The sequence below is a fragment of the Balearica regulorum genome, chromosome 1 (assembly GCF_011004875.1).
Source record: "Balearica regulorum gibbericeps isolate bBalReg1 chromosome 1, bBalReg1.pri, whole genome shotgun sequence".
NCBI lineage: Eukaryota > Metazoa > Chordata > Aves > Gruiformes > Gruidae > Balearica > Balearica regulorum.
In genome coordinates, this window is record NC_046184.1 from 113466104 (window position 1) to 113481284 (window position 15181).

At 45.6% G+C, this 15181-nt stretch overlaps 1 protein-coding gene across 1 annotated transcript in view; it reads right to left on the minus strand.

The window, feature by feature from the left end:
- Positions 1–1685: 1685 nt before the first annotated feature.
- Positions 1686–15181, minus strand: part of CYYR1 (cysteine and tyrosine rich 1) — an 80486-nt gene continuing 66990 nt past the window's right edge. Inside the window, exon 4 of the mRNA XM_075770007.1 lies at positions 1686–2962. Coding sequence (XP_075626122.1) covers positions 2925–2962 — 38 coding nt within the window. The 3' untranslated portion in view covers positions 1686–2924. The remainder of the gene's footprint in view (positions 2963–15181) is intronic.

The following is a 15181-nucleotide window of genomic DNA, read 5'->3' on the forward strand; positions in this document are numbered from 1 at the left end:
GCAGGTGATTCATCTAACTTAACAGCTATCTAACATCTATCCTGTAATGGGTAGCTCTTTCTTCAGGAGCTCAGAGTCTCAGCTACCTTCAATAAGGCATATTTTAAAAGAGATGTGCTAATACTTGCTATTGCTATGAAGGTCAGTACATTTCACATTTCTCTACCTTAAAGATAGTAGCAAGAAAAAAAAGAAGAAAAAGGCCTAAGCAAAAAAAAAAACAAAACCAAAACAACCCCCCAAAGCAAAAAAAACCCCAGACCCTCAAAAACCAGGGCATACTTCCTTTTCAGATAATCTTTTTTATAGGCAGTATTGTGCTCTTTCTAGCAAAGTATTTAAGTCAGAGAACAATGACAACACAGGCTGTCAGATATCTGATACACATAATCACTTCTGTGGTCTGGTTTCCCTTCTCATCAATATAGTTTAGGCAACATGACAGATATAGCTTTGTTCTCTTGTTTATTTTAATGGCATCAGGGTGACATGCTGCCTGCACGAAGGCCATTTCAATGGCCTTTTAAAAAAACCCCAAGGTGGCAAATTGACAGTGGCCTGAACAAAAGGCAGGAACCAATTATTCTGCTACCAAGTGCCAAAATTATATTTTTGTTATCATACATCCCCAGGTACATAAACCTCAAATTTTGTGGAGATTTTCAAACAAAGAAAAGAAACAAAAAACCCCCGTTTGCTCCAGTGCATATGTATACTAGAGAGAGGACCTGCCACAGACCCAAAATCTGTGGCAGTTTTTGAAATCAAACCCAGCATGCATAGCTCGGAGGCACACTAGTAAATCAAACCTACCCACGACTGTCCCCTGGCTCTGGGGCCAGGAGCCACCGGGTGCGCTGAGGCCCGGCCCCCCGCCTCGCCTGGCCACGGGCAGGCTGCCGATGGGCTCCCTGCTCCGCACAACCTCCCATAGTCATACCCGGGGGCTGCTCACTGGTGCCGCTGTGAAGCTCGGTGCCCCTCTGGCCGCCACGCTGAAGGAAAGGCCGTGGAGGTGAAGAGGACCCAAGCTGCTGGCACCGAGTCCTGGTGCTGGCAGGGCTGCCCCCACGAGAGCCAGGCGTCCGCAGCAGGAGCAAGGGAGATGTTGCAGGAGCATCTGGAAATAGAGCAGTGAGATTTTCCTGAGGAAGATGAGGATCCAGTTGTGCAAATGGTAGAGAGATGTATGGTGGGGAAACAGGAGGTTCTTCACACTGTGAGACTCAGCCAGGTGCTACCCAAAACCTGCATCAGTATTCAGACATTCAGTGTTGGCTACAACTGAAAGCGAGCCAGCAAAAAAGAGAGCAGATAACTGCCTGCGCTCAGAGGCGACAAATGAGATGATAGATAAAGTAAATGAAGTTTTGAATGAAATCTGTGACTGGGTTGAAGAAAGACCCACATGTTTCCACAGGTTTCTCTTCAGTATTTTCTAGAAGTGCTAGTGTCTCAAGAACACCTTGGGTCGTTTTAAGCCTTTTCATGAATCTTGCTACAGCCACTTCTTCTATTTAACATTAATAATCCCAGGAATGTTCAACTCTTGCTATATGTGAGCATGAGGATACTAACCAAAACCTGCAAAAGATTTTAATATGTGTGAGCTGTACTGACTGATCTTTTCCTCACTGAGGCTGGGATTTGGGGGCAAATGCTGACTAATGAAGTGTTGTATTTAGCACAGATCATATTTTATTTAACTAGAAAATGGCTAGGAAAGAGCCAGCATTATTTTACAATACTTCATCCCAGAGTTCACAGAAACTATGTCTTCTTTACTTCCAAAACATCAACCAATTCTGCAGTGTCCCATGAAGAGGATGCCACCTTCTGCTATAAATGTGAAATCTTATTCAGAAAAAGAGGCACAGTTATTTATTTTACAGAGACCACACAAAGCAAATTCTCACCAGAAGAGCTCTTGGTTCTTTGGACTTCTTATTTAAAACAAGGCTTACAGTATAAAGTAAGAATATAAAAATACCTATGTTTGGAGTACAACCTCAGGGAGGACAGAGAACAGCAGGATCACTTCTAACGGTGTTCCCTCTTTATACGTACTTTTGAAAATGTAAAAAAGATATCCTGTATCCTCCCTCACACAGCTACGGGAACCATTTTGTGTCATAGCTTCTCAGGTTTTCAACATCCCTTATTAAGCAAGTTGAGACACGGAGAGATATTTACAACGATACCACTCTTTTAGGTCCCAAATGATTTGTTTATCACATAATCATTTATGGCTAAAAAAAATCAGATGTTGAAGTTAAATCATTTTTTTATATAACATTGTGAATATAAATGGACACTTTGATCACAAGCTGACACAATAGATTGTCTCCCTGAGAATAATTTGGGTATTAGACTTATGTGTGCTTCCCCGCCATCATGCCTATAATAAGTTAAGCTACTTAATAAGATTAGCTTCCAAAATGGAATTTACTGAATCAGAGAAGACGGGAGAAAATGAGGAAATAAAATTTTACTTACTGCTGGGTGTCATTTCGGCTATGGGAATCTGAGTTTTGTCTTGTCTTAATTTATGGCACAGAATAAAAGCCACACAAACACTGTCTTCTCTTCAGACAGCAGTTTAAGTGATAAGGTGTAAGAAGCTCAAATTTAGATTTGTTTTTTAAGAAAATAGTTTCACGCAGTACGTCAGCTCTACCAGAGGCACCGTACAGAGATCGAAGACTGTCAGAGTCAAAGTTGCTGAGTTGTTCTAATGAGGTCCATGTCTTCTGGATCCACAGAGATAAATCTGAGTTCTGGCTTTTGCCTCTGGTTTAGCATGAATTAGGGTCTTGTTGTCTGCCTTTCTTTCTGTAGAGAGTTCAAGAGCCATGGCTGTCCCTGTTTCCCCACAGAAGCAACCTTCTCTTCATTAAAAGACTGACAAGTTACAAGTGCAGGGGTTAGCCTGATGCAATCTCAGAGTCCAGACAGGAAATTTCTGTAATGTAAAGAAAAATGAAAGACTTTCAGGTTTGATAATCAGAAAAAAACAGGGGGAACATTATTAACTATAGCCCCTTCCATTGGCAGCAGTGGTATTAATTAAGGTTGCCAACACAAGAAATCAATCTTATAGTCATTAAAAAGTTGCAAAAGTAGCTTCAGTGTAAACAATGTTCTGTTCAGATGAGTTTTCGGCGGTTTAACTTTCATGCGGCATACAGTAAACATACAAATAAGCCGTTAAATAATATTCAGGTTAATGAGGATCCAAAAGAGGAGGAGGAAGTTGGCTTCTTCCCTAGCGCTACCTGGAAGGTGGCCGTTAGCATGGAAAGGATGGGGCGGATCCGTACTGGGAAGGCATTTAGCTGTACGGACGTCAGCTGAGCTGTGCATGGTTGTGCAGGTCTGACTCTGGTTCCTGCAGTCGGCAACGAGGAGGCACATTTTTTTCTTTTGAAGGAAACCAGGTCTGAGAAAAGCCATAATATTAACAGGAACGTAAACTTGTTGAATCCCAGGGACGAAAGTTTTATCAAAATATGAGTCATGTTTTACTTAGAATTAATCTTCTGGAGTTATTCACTCCCTGATTAAGCTGTGTGAAGAATTAGGCCAATTAAATGGAATAGGCCATAAGAGAGAATTTTCCTGTTGCAGTGTTTTATTTATCTGGGGGCTGCTTGTGGCAGGAGCATTTCAAGTAGTTGCAAACTTTTTAAAAATCTGTGTTTATTTATTCATTCTTTCAGTCTCAACAATCTTCAGTTGAAGGCAAACGGGAGGTCAGGAAAAAACATGGATGTGTAATAATCAAAAGCTTCTAGGAAAGCACCGAGTTTATCCCTTCTTCTGGGAAAGGCAGACAGCAGCCCGTTATTTTTAGTGAGACAGATACAATTATTGCGGTTCTGTTTGTACAGCTTTATTGGAGATTCTTTTGAAAATCGTAATAGGAGGGAGAAGAAAAGATGGCCTTTCACCAAAAGCTAGGAGAACCTGAAAAAAACCTCTTTCTTACCACCGCATAAAAGGAATACATAGTTCAAGAGACATCTGCGAGCTGGCCTCCCACCGCTTTGAGCCTAATTTGGCTGGAGAGAAACAGAAAAATAGTAGCCCTTGAAAACTCAACATCGCATTGCAAAAATCTGGTCTAATGTTAACACGGACCTTCAGCTGCCATTGCCACAGTCAGATGTTTTAGAAGTGTTGATTTTCTTGTGCTGATGATAAAATGTTATGAGTGTATTTGTCCAGTGAGTGCTTAGTGGCTTTTTTTTTTTTCAAAGTTAAGTACATTATCTCATCTGTTTCAGAACATTTTTCTTTCAGAGAAACTGTATGATATTAGACTGCTGTAAGTATGACTGCCTGCCAAATCTTCTTTGTCTCTTCAACGTTTAATTACAAGTCCAAAGAATGACACAAATGTAGGAAACTGTAGTCTGAAAAGCTGTGCTTGCTGCAACCCATTTTTCTCAACAAGGAGAACAACAAAGTCAGAACAAGGTTTTTGGCCGAGTCAAACAATGAAAACATTTTTGCATGAATATTTATTCATATTTTCTAAGACTTCAGCTGGTTACACCAGTTCTGTCTGCCTTCCATGAACTTCAGATTTCTTGTTGAGAACATTCACCTTGGAAATGAGGTCCCATAGGAGTTATGTCAACCTGCACAGCCACGTGACCGTGTGGCATGGCTGTGGCATGGCTGTGGGTCTGTGTAATTCCACCTCCTCGGCATTACCTCACTCTGATCTCTCCTCTCCACCAAACTGCTGAGATCTGTTCCTGCAGCAACCTCACACTTGTTACCACTTTGGCCATTTTCTTGACACGAGTGTGATGTATATTCACTGGGCTGATCCGGCGGATCTGCGCGAGTTCAGGCATGCCCTGGTCTTCCCTACAAGAATCAATGTACGGTGTGGTATAACTCAAAGAATTGTTTTGAAAAGTAAGATCGCCCCATTTTGACACACAAAAAGATTTGAGAACAAACATCCACGTGAATCGCCCTCTTACATTTAGAAGCCCATCATCAGGTGATGCAACAGTCTGGTCCCTTAAATGACCACCTTCCTTGAGGGAGGATGAATTTCTAGCATCTGTCAGAACCCTCATATTCTTCCCTGCTTCTGTTCTCTGGACCATCAAGGAATGAGTTCCTGCAGGTTCAAAAGGAGACTGAACCTGAATCTAGGGGCCTTTTTTCCCCCTTCCTGCTTGTTTCCTCAGACTCTTTGGGTGATTTAAACCAAGACAGTCATGTGGCAAGCCATTTTACAGTGCTAATACACAGTTACAGAGCAATCCCTAGCTCATTAGGGTGCTTGTCCCACAAAATAGAGTTTTATTTTTATTTGCCTTGCCATCATTTATGCAGAATGCTTTGTTTCTGAAGGAAAATCAGGGACAATAAGAAAATCTAAACAATGACATAGAACTAAAGAAAGGAGGAAACTATTTGCCCCAGTAGGACTCTTAAGGTCAAGCAAAACAAGGATCTCTAGTCACCCTCCAAGTGATTCTCCCAAAAGGCCCACAGAGCTGTACCATCTTTTGTTAAACCACCTATGTTTGTCCTTTTTATCATCCTGAACAGTAATTTATTCCTGGATTGGTTGAAATAGTTAAGTCCCTGGTGTTGCCACTATGATGCTTAGGCAGAACATACCACAAATGTAAAAGGAGAACTGCTTGTGTGTGCAGTTACGTGTGTCAGCAGTGTTGAGAAGGAGAGAAGGGCATTTTGAGGAGGCACATGACCGTATCGATCTCAAGGGAAGCAGGGGACAACTCACCATGACAGGGACGTACCTGGCCCAGGGAACTGACCCGTGAATCAGCCTTGCTGGTGACGGGTTTCCTTAGGCTACGAGATCAACTCAGTTTTGCACTGGGAGGAAGTCTCATTTATTTCTTCCAACACTGATACTCAAGTCTTTCATTGTACTCTTTACATGGGCAGCCTAGGCAAGACTTTTTAGACCCAGGCCCTTCTGGTCTTTGGGCGAGAAATGTCTGTCCTAGAGGGAGTACCTTCAGGCAAGACAGGCATTTGAGGGAGCTTCAAGGGAGCTTGCAGAGTGTTGTTCAGTTTTCGCTGGGGAACATTATTTCCTCTGCAAAACTCCTCCACCATTCATAAACCAGGGTTGGGGAATTCACAATTATTTTTTTGTCATGAGAGATCTTTCTTTAAATTGCCAGAATCATTCTGTCTTCATCTGTAGCCACAGGCAGATTTCTACAGAGAACTATCCACGGTTGTGGTTAAAGACACAGGTTTTTTTCTGCTTTGCAAAGCCCTCCGTATGGTCTGTCTTTCATGAATACACACGCACACATACAAATCTCCACATTTCCCTGCTTGTTACAGGTAGTACAGATGATGTGAGTGGCAGTCTCCTAAAAGCTTTTTGGCTAGCAGACAGGGGCACACCATTCCATTAATCTGTTCAAGTTCTTTAACGGCCTCACCAGAACCATACCTGAACCACTTGCCGACTTTGACTGGGTCTGGTTTACAATGCCCCTCCGATACAGAGAAATGCCATCCCTACAGTACAGGCGGGGAACTGAAGCACAGCAAAGATTAGACGTTGAAAATCACAGCTGCAGCAGAGTTATGAGCAAAAGCAAAGTACATCCTAGGTGAGTGTCCTAGTCATTCAACTATCCTATTAACAGTTACATATTTGCAAAGGAAAATGAGGGTAAAATAATAAGGGAAGAAGGCATTAATAGAAATAAAAGAACTGCGGGAAAGAAAGATTTATCATCAACTGATTTTACTGAGTAACCAGGCAATTGGTCTCCATTTTGACTGCTTGAGAGTGTCCTGTCACATAACTAAAATTGCATTTGGGGCAAGTTTTCATATTTCATTTAGTGCTGCTGTGAGTGTGGGATTGTGGTGGGTTGACCCTGCCTGGGGGCCAGGTGCTCACCAAAGCTGCTCTATCACTCCCCTCGTTCACTAGACAGGGGAGAAAAAGTATAACAAAAAGCTTGTGGGTCGAGATAAAGACAGGGAGAGATCACTCACTAATTATTGTCACGAGCAAAACAGACTGAACTTAGAGAGGGAATTCATCTAATTTATTACTAATTTACTACTATTCAACCTCCGCCCCCCTCAGCGGCACAGGGGGACGGGGAATGGGGGTTACGGTCAGTTCATCACACGTTGTTTCTGCCACTTCTTCATCCTCAGGGGGAGGACTCCTCTCATCGTTCCCCTGCTCCAACACAGAGTCCCTCCCACAGGAGTCAGTCCTTCATGAACTGCTCCAACGTGGGTCTCTCCCACGGGGTGCAGACCTTCAGGAGCAAACTGCTCCAGCGCAGGTCCCCCACGGGGTCACAAGTCCTGTCAGCAAACCTGCTCTGGCGTGGGCTCCTCTCTCCACAGGTCCACAGGTCCTGCCAGGAGCTTGCTCCAGCATGGGCTTCCCATGGGATCACAGCCTCCTTCAGGTGCCTCCACCTGCTCCAGCGTGGGGTCCTCCATGGGCTGCAGGTGGAATCTCTACACCCCCTCATCCTTCCTCCATGGGCTGCAGGGGGACAGCCTGCTTCACCATGGTCTTCACCACGAGCTGCAGGGGGATCTCTGCTCTGGTGCCTGGAGCACCTCCTGCCCCTCCTTCTGCACTGACCTTGGTGTCTGCAGAGTTTCTTACATCTTCTCACTCCTCTCTCCGGCTGCAAAAGCTCTCTTTAGTTTGTTTTCTCCCTTCTTAAATATGTTATCAGAGAGGCGCTGATTGGCTTGGCCTTGGCCAGCGGTGGGTCCATCTTGGAGCTGGCTGGCATTGGCTCTATCCTAGAATCATAGAATGGTTTGGGTTGGAAGCAACCTTAAAGATCATCTAGTTCCAACCACCCTGCTATGGGCAGGGTCACCCTCCACTAGACCAGGCTGCCCAAAGCCCCATCCATCCTGGCTTTGAACACTTCCAGGGATAGGGCCTCCACAACCTCGCTGGGCAACCTCTTCCAGTGCCTCACCACCCACCCAGTGAAGAATTTCTTTCTAACATCTAATCTAAATCGACCCTCCTTCAGCTTAAACCCATTACCCCTTGTCCTGTCACTACACTCCCTCATAAACAGTCCCTCACCATCTTTCCTGTAGGCCCCTTCAGGTACTGGAAGGCCACAATTAGATCTCCCTGGAGCCTTCTTCTGTCCAGGCTGAACCACCCCAACTCTCTCAGCCTGTCCTCACAGGAGAGGTGCTCCAGCCCTCTGATCAGCTTCATGACCCTCCTCTGGACTCGCTCCAACAGCTCCATGTCTCTCCTGTACTGGGGCCTCCAGAGCTGGACACAGTACTCCAGGTGGGGTCTCATGAGAGCAGAGTAGAGGGGCAGGATCACCTCCCCCGACCTGCTGGTCACACCTCTTTTGATGCAGCCCAGGACACGGTTGGCTTTCTGGGCTGCAAGCGCACACTGCCGGCTCATGTTGAACTGCTCATCAATCAATATCCCCAAGTCCTTCTCCTCGGGGATTGCGCTGACCCATGTGCAGGACCTTGCACTTGGCCTTGTTGAACTCCATGCGGTTTGCATGGGCCCACCTCTCCAGCCTGTCAAGGTCCCTCTGGATGGCATCCCTTCCCTTCAGTGTGTTGATCGCACCACAGAGCTTGGTGTCATCGGCAAACTTGCTGAGGGTGCACTCGATCCCATTGTCCATATCTCTGACAAAGATGTTGAACAGTGCCGGTCCCAGTACCGACCCCTGAGGAACACCACTCGTCACTGTTCTCCACTTGGACACTGAGCCATTGACCACAACTCTTTGAGCGCGACCATCCAGCCAATTCCTTATCCACCGAGTGCTCCATCCATCGAATCCATGTCTCTCCAATGAGCGCGACCATCCAGCCAATTCCTTATCCACCGAGTGCTCCATCCATCGAATCCATGTCTCTCCAATTTAGAGACAAGGATGTCATGCAGGACAGTGTCAAATGCCTTGCACAAGCCCAGGTAGATGGCGTCAGCTGACCTTCCCTTATCCACCGATGCTGTAACCCATCATAGAAGGCCACCAAATTTGTCAGGCACGATTTGCCCTTAGTGAAGCCATGGTGGCTGTCACCAATCACCTCCTTATCTTCCATGTGCCTGAGCATAGTCTCCAGGAGGGTCTGCTCCATAATCTTGCCAGGCACGGGGGTGAGACTGACCGGCCTGTAGTTCCCTGGGTCTTCCTTTTCACCCTTTTTAAAAATGGGGGTTATGTTTCCCCTCTTCCAGTTGGCGGGAACTTCGCCGGATTGCCAGGACTTCTCAAATATGATGGAGAGTGGCCTGGCCACTTCATCTGCCAGTTCCCTCAAGACCCGTGAATGCAACTCATCAGGTCCCATGGACTTGTGCATCTTCAGGTTCCTTAGATATTCTTGAACCTGATCTTCTGCTACAGTGGGCGGTTCTGTATTCTCCCAGTCCCTGCCTTCTGCAACCTGGGCAGTGTGGCTCAAGCATTTGCCAGTGAAAACACAGGGGAAGCTTCTAGCAGCTTCTCACAGAAGCCACCCCTGTAGCCCCCCCGCTAACAAAACCTTGCCATGCAAACCCAGCACAGGGATGTATGGGAACGAGAAGGGCCACTGGATGAGGGAGCAGTATCTGCTTTGACCCAGGACCCCAGGGGAAAGCGGGAAAGAGAAAAGCAGAACAGTGAGAAGAAAACCTCTGCTTAGTGATTTGAGAATGTGTCCTGTAAATAGGTTCAACGCTGATCTCTGGCCAGCTGCTTCTCAACACTGCAAGCATATGCAGCTCCAGGTATGGCTTACTCAAACTGAGGCACTGGGAGTCAGATTTTTGTTCTGTGAAAACCGCTCAGAGCTTTGGGCACTCATGTTTCAGAAACTCGGGCCAAACTCAATTTGAGCATAAAAGAAAAGAACAGAAAAATAAGAAAAGGAATACCAGCCATTCTGCAAAGTGAGCTAGAGCCACTGTCCCCTGGGTATCTCATAATCAGGGTTATCAACAGATGCTCACCTTTGGGAAGTTGTTTGAAACTCAAACAAAGGCTATATTTAAATAGTTATATAAACTATACTTTTCTAGACTCTTCCTGTTCCCATTTTAATCAAGTTTTCTTTTGCACTAAAACATAAGATGAAGACATTTAACTACCATCTCCCAAGACAATGCTATTATTATAAAAGAAAAGCAGATTTAGAGAGTTAATAATAAAGTATAGATTATGTTTTCTTGAGCAAAAGGAATCATTTCATAATATATTGCTCGCAATAAAGAGTAAGCCTCAGATTTCGTGCAGCTATATTAATTACTAAGGAGAGAGAATGAAAGAAATCATGTCAGATTAAGATTCTTCTGAATCATAGCAGAGAAGATGAGTGCATCTTCTGAATAAACAGATTATGTTACAGGGAGTAAAATTAGCAGGCAATCTTCAGTGATGCCTGCCTCTAACGGTTCTCCATATGACTTCTTGTGGGCAGGCCCAGGGGAGAACAACTGATGGCAGAATGATTATTTCAGCTTCCCGTGTTATTATTCTGCAGCCTTTCTCAGAGCGAGGGGATATTAACTATTCCACCTCTTCTCTGCGCTGCGGAGAAATTAGGCTTCACATCAGCATGTAATGTGCGTGTAACAAATAATTGCTTATCACAAAAGCTTTTTGATCTGAAAGTATGGGAAATGGCACACAGAAGAGAAAGGACTTTGTGCATTACTGCTGGAGGAATGATAAATTTCAAATAATTGATGTAAAATAAGATTGTCTTCAAGAAAGCAATGTAATAACCACAGGTTCTCATACATGAAAGATGGAGGTATGTGCTTTACGTGTTGCAGTGAGAGTATCTCCGCTGATTGCGGTGGACTCAGCTGTTCTCCCACGCAGACCAGGACACTGACCTCGGCAGTGCATTTCCCCTGGGGCAGCACCAGCCACTGTTACCAGGGCTGGGCCGTTCTCCTGCTCGTTGGCTAACGCTGCCTTTTAGGAGCCGGTTCTTTAATTAACATACACACAGTTAGTTCATCCCTCAAGGAAACAAGGTTTGTGAAGGCTCTGGAAGAATTTGTTGCAGGCTGCCTCTGAAGAAAGCTCTGTTTGCTGCTCAGGTGACAAGACAACTAGTAATGTGCATAGTGCCAGAGCCTGCCAGTCTGCATGGGTCTTCCCAAGCCCCACCTGAAGTCACCAGCAACCCAGTAGCTACCCCAGCTTCATGCCTTTGAATGCATCAGCCTTGACTTAGTACTCTTCTCCAGCCTGCTGAGGAGAAGCAAGGACCTCAGAAGGGTCCACGTTGCAGAGACGTGCCCTGTGTAGGCTGGAGCACCTGAAGGATCGCTGGTGTTGGGGCAGTGGCCCAGCACCAGGGTGGTGGGAGGCAGGAGAGATGAAGGACCCCTCCGCAGGCTGCTCTCAGAGGATGGGGTGCTGCATGGGGAGTGGGGGCACTGGCAGGAGGAGCAGGAGCAGGCAGGCAGCCCCAGTTGTAATGCCAGCTCGGGGGCAGGGAGCAGAAACATCTGCCCCAGAGCCATCGTGTGTCAGGGTTGGGGAGACGAGTACCACACTGCCAGCCTACGCTGGATGCCAAAAACTCTTGCCCACGTTTGCTGAGTCAAGGAAACCTGTCATTACCAGTTTACTTGTAAGATCTTTCCTATCCTAGAAACCCTGTGGGAAACCCATATTAAAAAAAGAAGGTTCTCAAATACTTTCTCCTTAAAGTGCAGTGAGGTTACACCACCTCATGCCCATGTGGCACTCACGGAAATGTCTCTCCTTTTCATCAGCTGAAAAACTCTTTGCTTTGCTGAGCTCCGCAGAGATCCTGAAATGCAACGTTGATATTTGGTGACAAGAACAGGGTCAAGCATGAGAGAAGCTCTTCATCCTCTAAACTTTAGAGACACTTTTTAAAGGCATGGAGTTAACTGTCCCTTCTAGAAAGATGACTAAAATAAATGTACTACAAATGTTTTTTATTTGGAGCTGGTGGGCAGACTATGCTGTACGCTGCCTGTCCTCTGCCCTGCAAAAAGCACCCCTTATGTGCCCTTGCGGCGGGCAAGGCTTCCCTGTGCCCATTTATGACAGTGTTTCTGTTAAGAACTCCTGTTTAGCCTAGGTGTTTCCCCAAAGTTTCATCCAACGGAGAGACAGCAGCTGCCTAGAGATATTGACATAACATCTTGCCCTTTGGGAAACACCACCTAATATGAATTTACCTACTCTTTGAAAAATAGGTAAGAGAACTTTTTTTTTTTTTTTTAAAAAAAAGTTTAAATCCTTACCAAGGAAGAGACTGACTTACATTGTGTTTGTAGTGGTGCCCTACCTTGTATTTGGGGGGAAGATCTCATCTGGTGTGTATCAACTCAAAGCCGCTGGAGGCTGAGCTGGCTCTGGAAGAAGAGATAACCATGTGAATTTGAACTCCAAACAGGGCAAGCACCTTTCTGGAGGAATGGAGGGATTCTGCCTACTCCACTACTTGCCCTGTACCCCAGCACCACCGTGCCTCAACAAACTCCTCTCACAGCACTCTCTGGGAACGGGCAGCTTACAGGAAAAAAAACCCACAACAAATTGCTATTAGTGATAATAAATACCATCCTTTATTTCTGAAATTCCTAGGTACTTCTTCACTGTTTTCATTAGAAGAGTCAAAAAACTGTCAAGGCAATGAGACGGCTTTTGTGCTAGCTTGGGTTTTTGTAGGTTTGTGTCTGCAAGATCCCCGAAAGGGGAAAAGGCTCTGCCTTGGAGAGCAGCGTTAAGAGGGATGTACAGAGTTTCCTTGGTAGACAGTACATGTGAAATAGTACAACTTTCCTTTGTTGTAACTGCAGTATAAAGTACTTAATTCCCATACAGTTACTCCCAGCCAGGAAGAAAAATGTGATGTAGCCAGATGAGGCATCCTCCTGCCAATAGAAACCCTAATTATATGTTGGGGAGTGGAGAAAAGGGGGGAAAAAAATCTCAGTTGCTAAAGCAGTTATTAAGATAAAATAGGAATGTTTCAGCTCAAGATGAAGCATGAAGTCAGAAAGAAGATATTTGATGGCATGGAGAACTGAATACTAGATGACAGGTAGCCCCCAATTCACAGACCAGTGGTCCCTGCTCCGCAGGAAAGGAGGGCTCTTCGCCAGAGCGAACGTGTGTTGGCTGCCCTTTCTTCTGGGGATTGCCACCGTTTGGGCTTGGGCACCCATGAGCAGACAGTCCAGTGAAAGCAAATGAGCACAGGTCTCATTGTATAATATTTCTACCTGCAAGTGGGATTTTGGGTATTTTCTTGTGCTTGCTTTGATACAACATGATGAAGGACCATATCTGTGGATGATCCAGTCATCTTGTGTTGGGATTTCACCTGTGAGCGCATTCATCCTCCTCTCTCAAAAAAGAGGGACAAAGGGCTCAAAGCTGCTCACCCTACTGAGAGGAGGAATTACACTCAGATCAGAAAAGTTGGGGCCAAGGGACTTTTACTTATGTAGTCATGCTTTTGCTCAACAGGCAGCTTTCAGAGGAAAGGGAGAGAGAACTGATGTGTGAAAATCAACTATGGACATAAAAAGATAATTTGCCAAACTACCTGCTGACTTCAGTCTCATTAAACTCACATTTCCAGCAATGTTTCGTGAAGAACCTGGCACATCCCAGCTGGATGCGAGGTGCCAGCCGCCAGGGATGGAGGCAGTCCAAGGAGAGGGGCAGGCGGGGGCACCCAGCCCACCCCACGGCTGTGCGATGGCAGTGCAGACCAGCTCCACCGTATCGCCCTGTCCCTGAGCCCCCACGGCACAGGGTCCCCACCAAATGCAGATGCCGACGGCACCGTCAGAGTGCGCGAGGCACCGTGCTGCCGCGCCTTGCTGCAACGGGGCAGCCATCAGCATCCATCCTGTTCGGTGCATAAAAATTGAACTTACGGCTTCGGCTCAGGTTTGAATGGGAAGGGAGCTCTTCCTTTCTTCAGCTCAGTTCAGATATTTAAAAGACTGTATCTTCCCTATGTGAAAGATGGGTATTTGCCTATTTTTTTAAAGCTGTGAGGTAGCTAATTATCTCACCGAAAAATTGTGTGAGGGAATGACTCCTGTTTGCAGGGTGTGGTTGAGGAAAGGAAAGTTGCTGTCAATATTTAAGCAAACAACCCTGACTTTTATTTCCACTTGAGTTTGCATTAAGATAACTAGGACTGGTTATTAGCTTAGCCTGTGGTAAAACATCTTTTTTTTTTCCTTCCTTTTCTTCAGCAACCCTTATTTAAGGCTGGAGATTTCCTAGACAGAGATATGAATGCATGCACAATAAATCTGAATTTTCTGGAAAGCTCTGTGAAGATGCAGTAAATCTATTTCAAAGATAAAATTAATTTACCACAAGGAACAGGCAATGGGCAGCATCTGAGCTGAAGAACCTTCAGCCCCTTCCCAGACGCAGCAGTCCTGCGGGCAGCCGTGCGGCAGGCAGCGGTGCTTCTTCCCAACAGCGGCACCCTGCAGTCCCACCTGTGACTCCTGTGTGGTGGTCCCAACGGGCCTGCTGCGTATTTACAGCAAAACTCTGGAAAGTCCTCAAAATCTGCCAAGAAAAGCCCTCTGGGTGTATAAAGAAGACAGAGAAAAAAATTGTGAAAACTTGGAGATGAGGTCACCTCAGCCCAAGTGGGCTGCAAACCCAGAGGAGGTAGAAAGCTTTCCTGTATTACAGTGATTTCATTACTTTTGCCTCCAGGTCATACAAGTGTATTCAGCATTCAACAATTGTGGAAAACAAAGGGGGAAAACCCCCCTTCTCTTCCCAAAACCAGAGGCCAGCTGCTCATTTCAGGGTAAACAAACCAAATTAAAGGAAAACCATCCTATCCAACTCGCATTCACCCTTCATTTATCCTAACACAACCTTCTTACAGGCTGCCTGTTGTAAAGCAGATTATAACCTACAACATCAGGAACAAAGTTTAAAAAAGGGATGCCTCCCAACCCACTTAGATGGTCCTAAATTCCTTCTGGTGTTGATGACAGCCCTGCGGCGTGCACAAGGGTAACGATGCTTCCTTCCACTAAGGGGCTTAGGGCAGGCGTGGTGGCCCGCAGTCATCACAAGAGGTGATGTCAGCGGCACGGTCTCAGCAAAAGGTTTAGATAGTTCAGTCTCTGTATCACACACTCCAT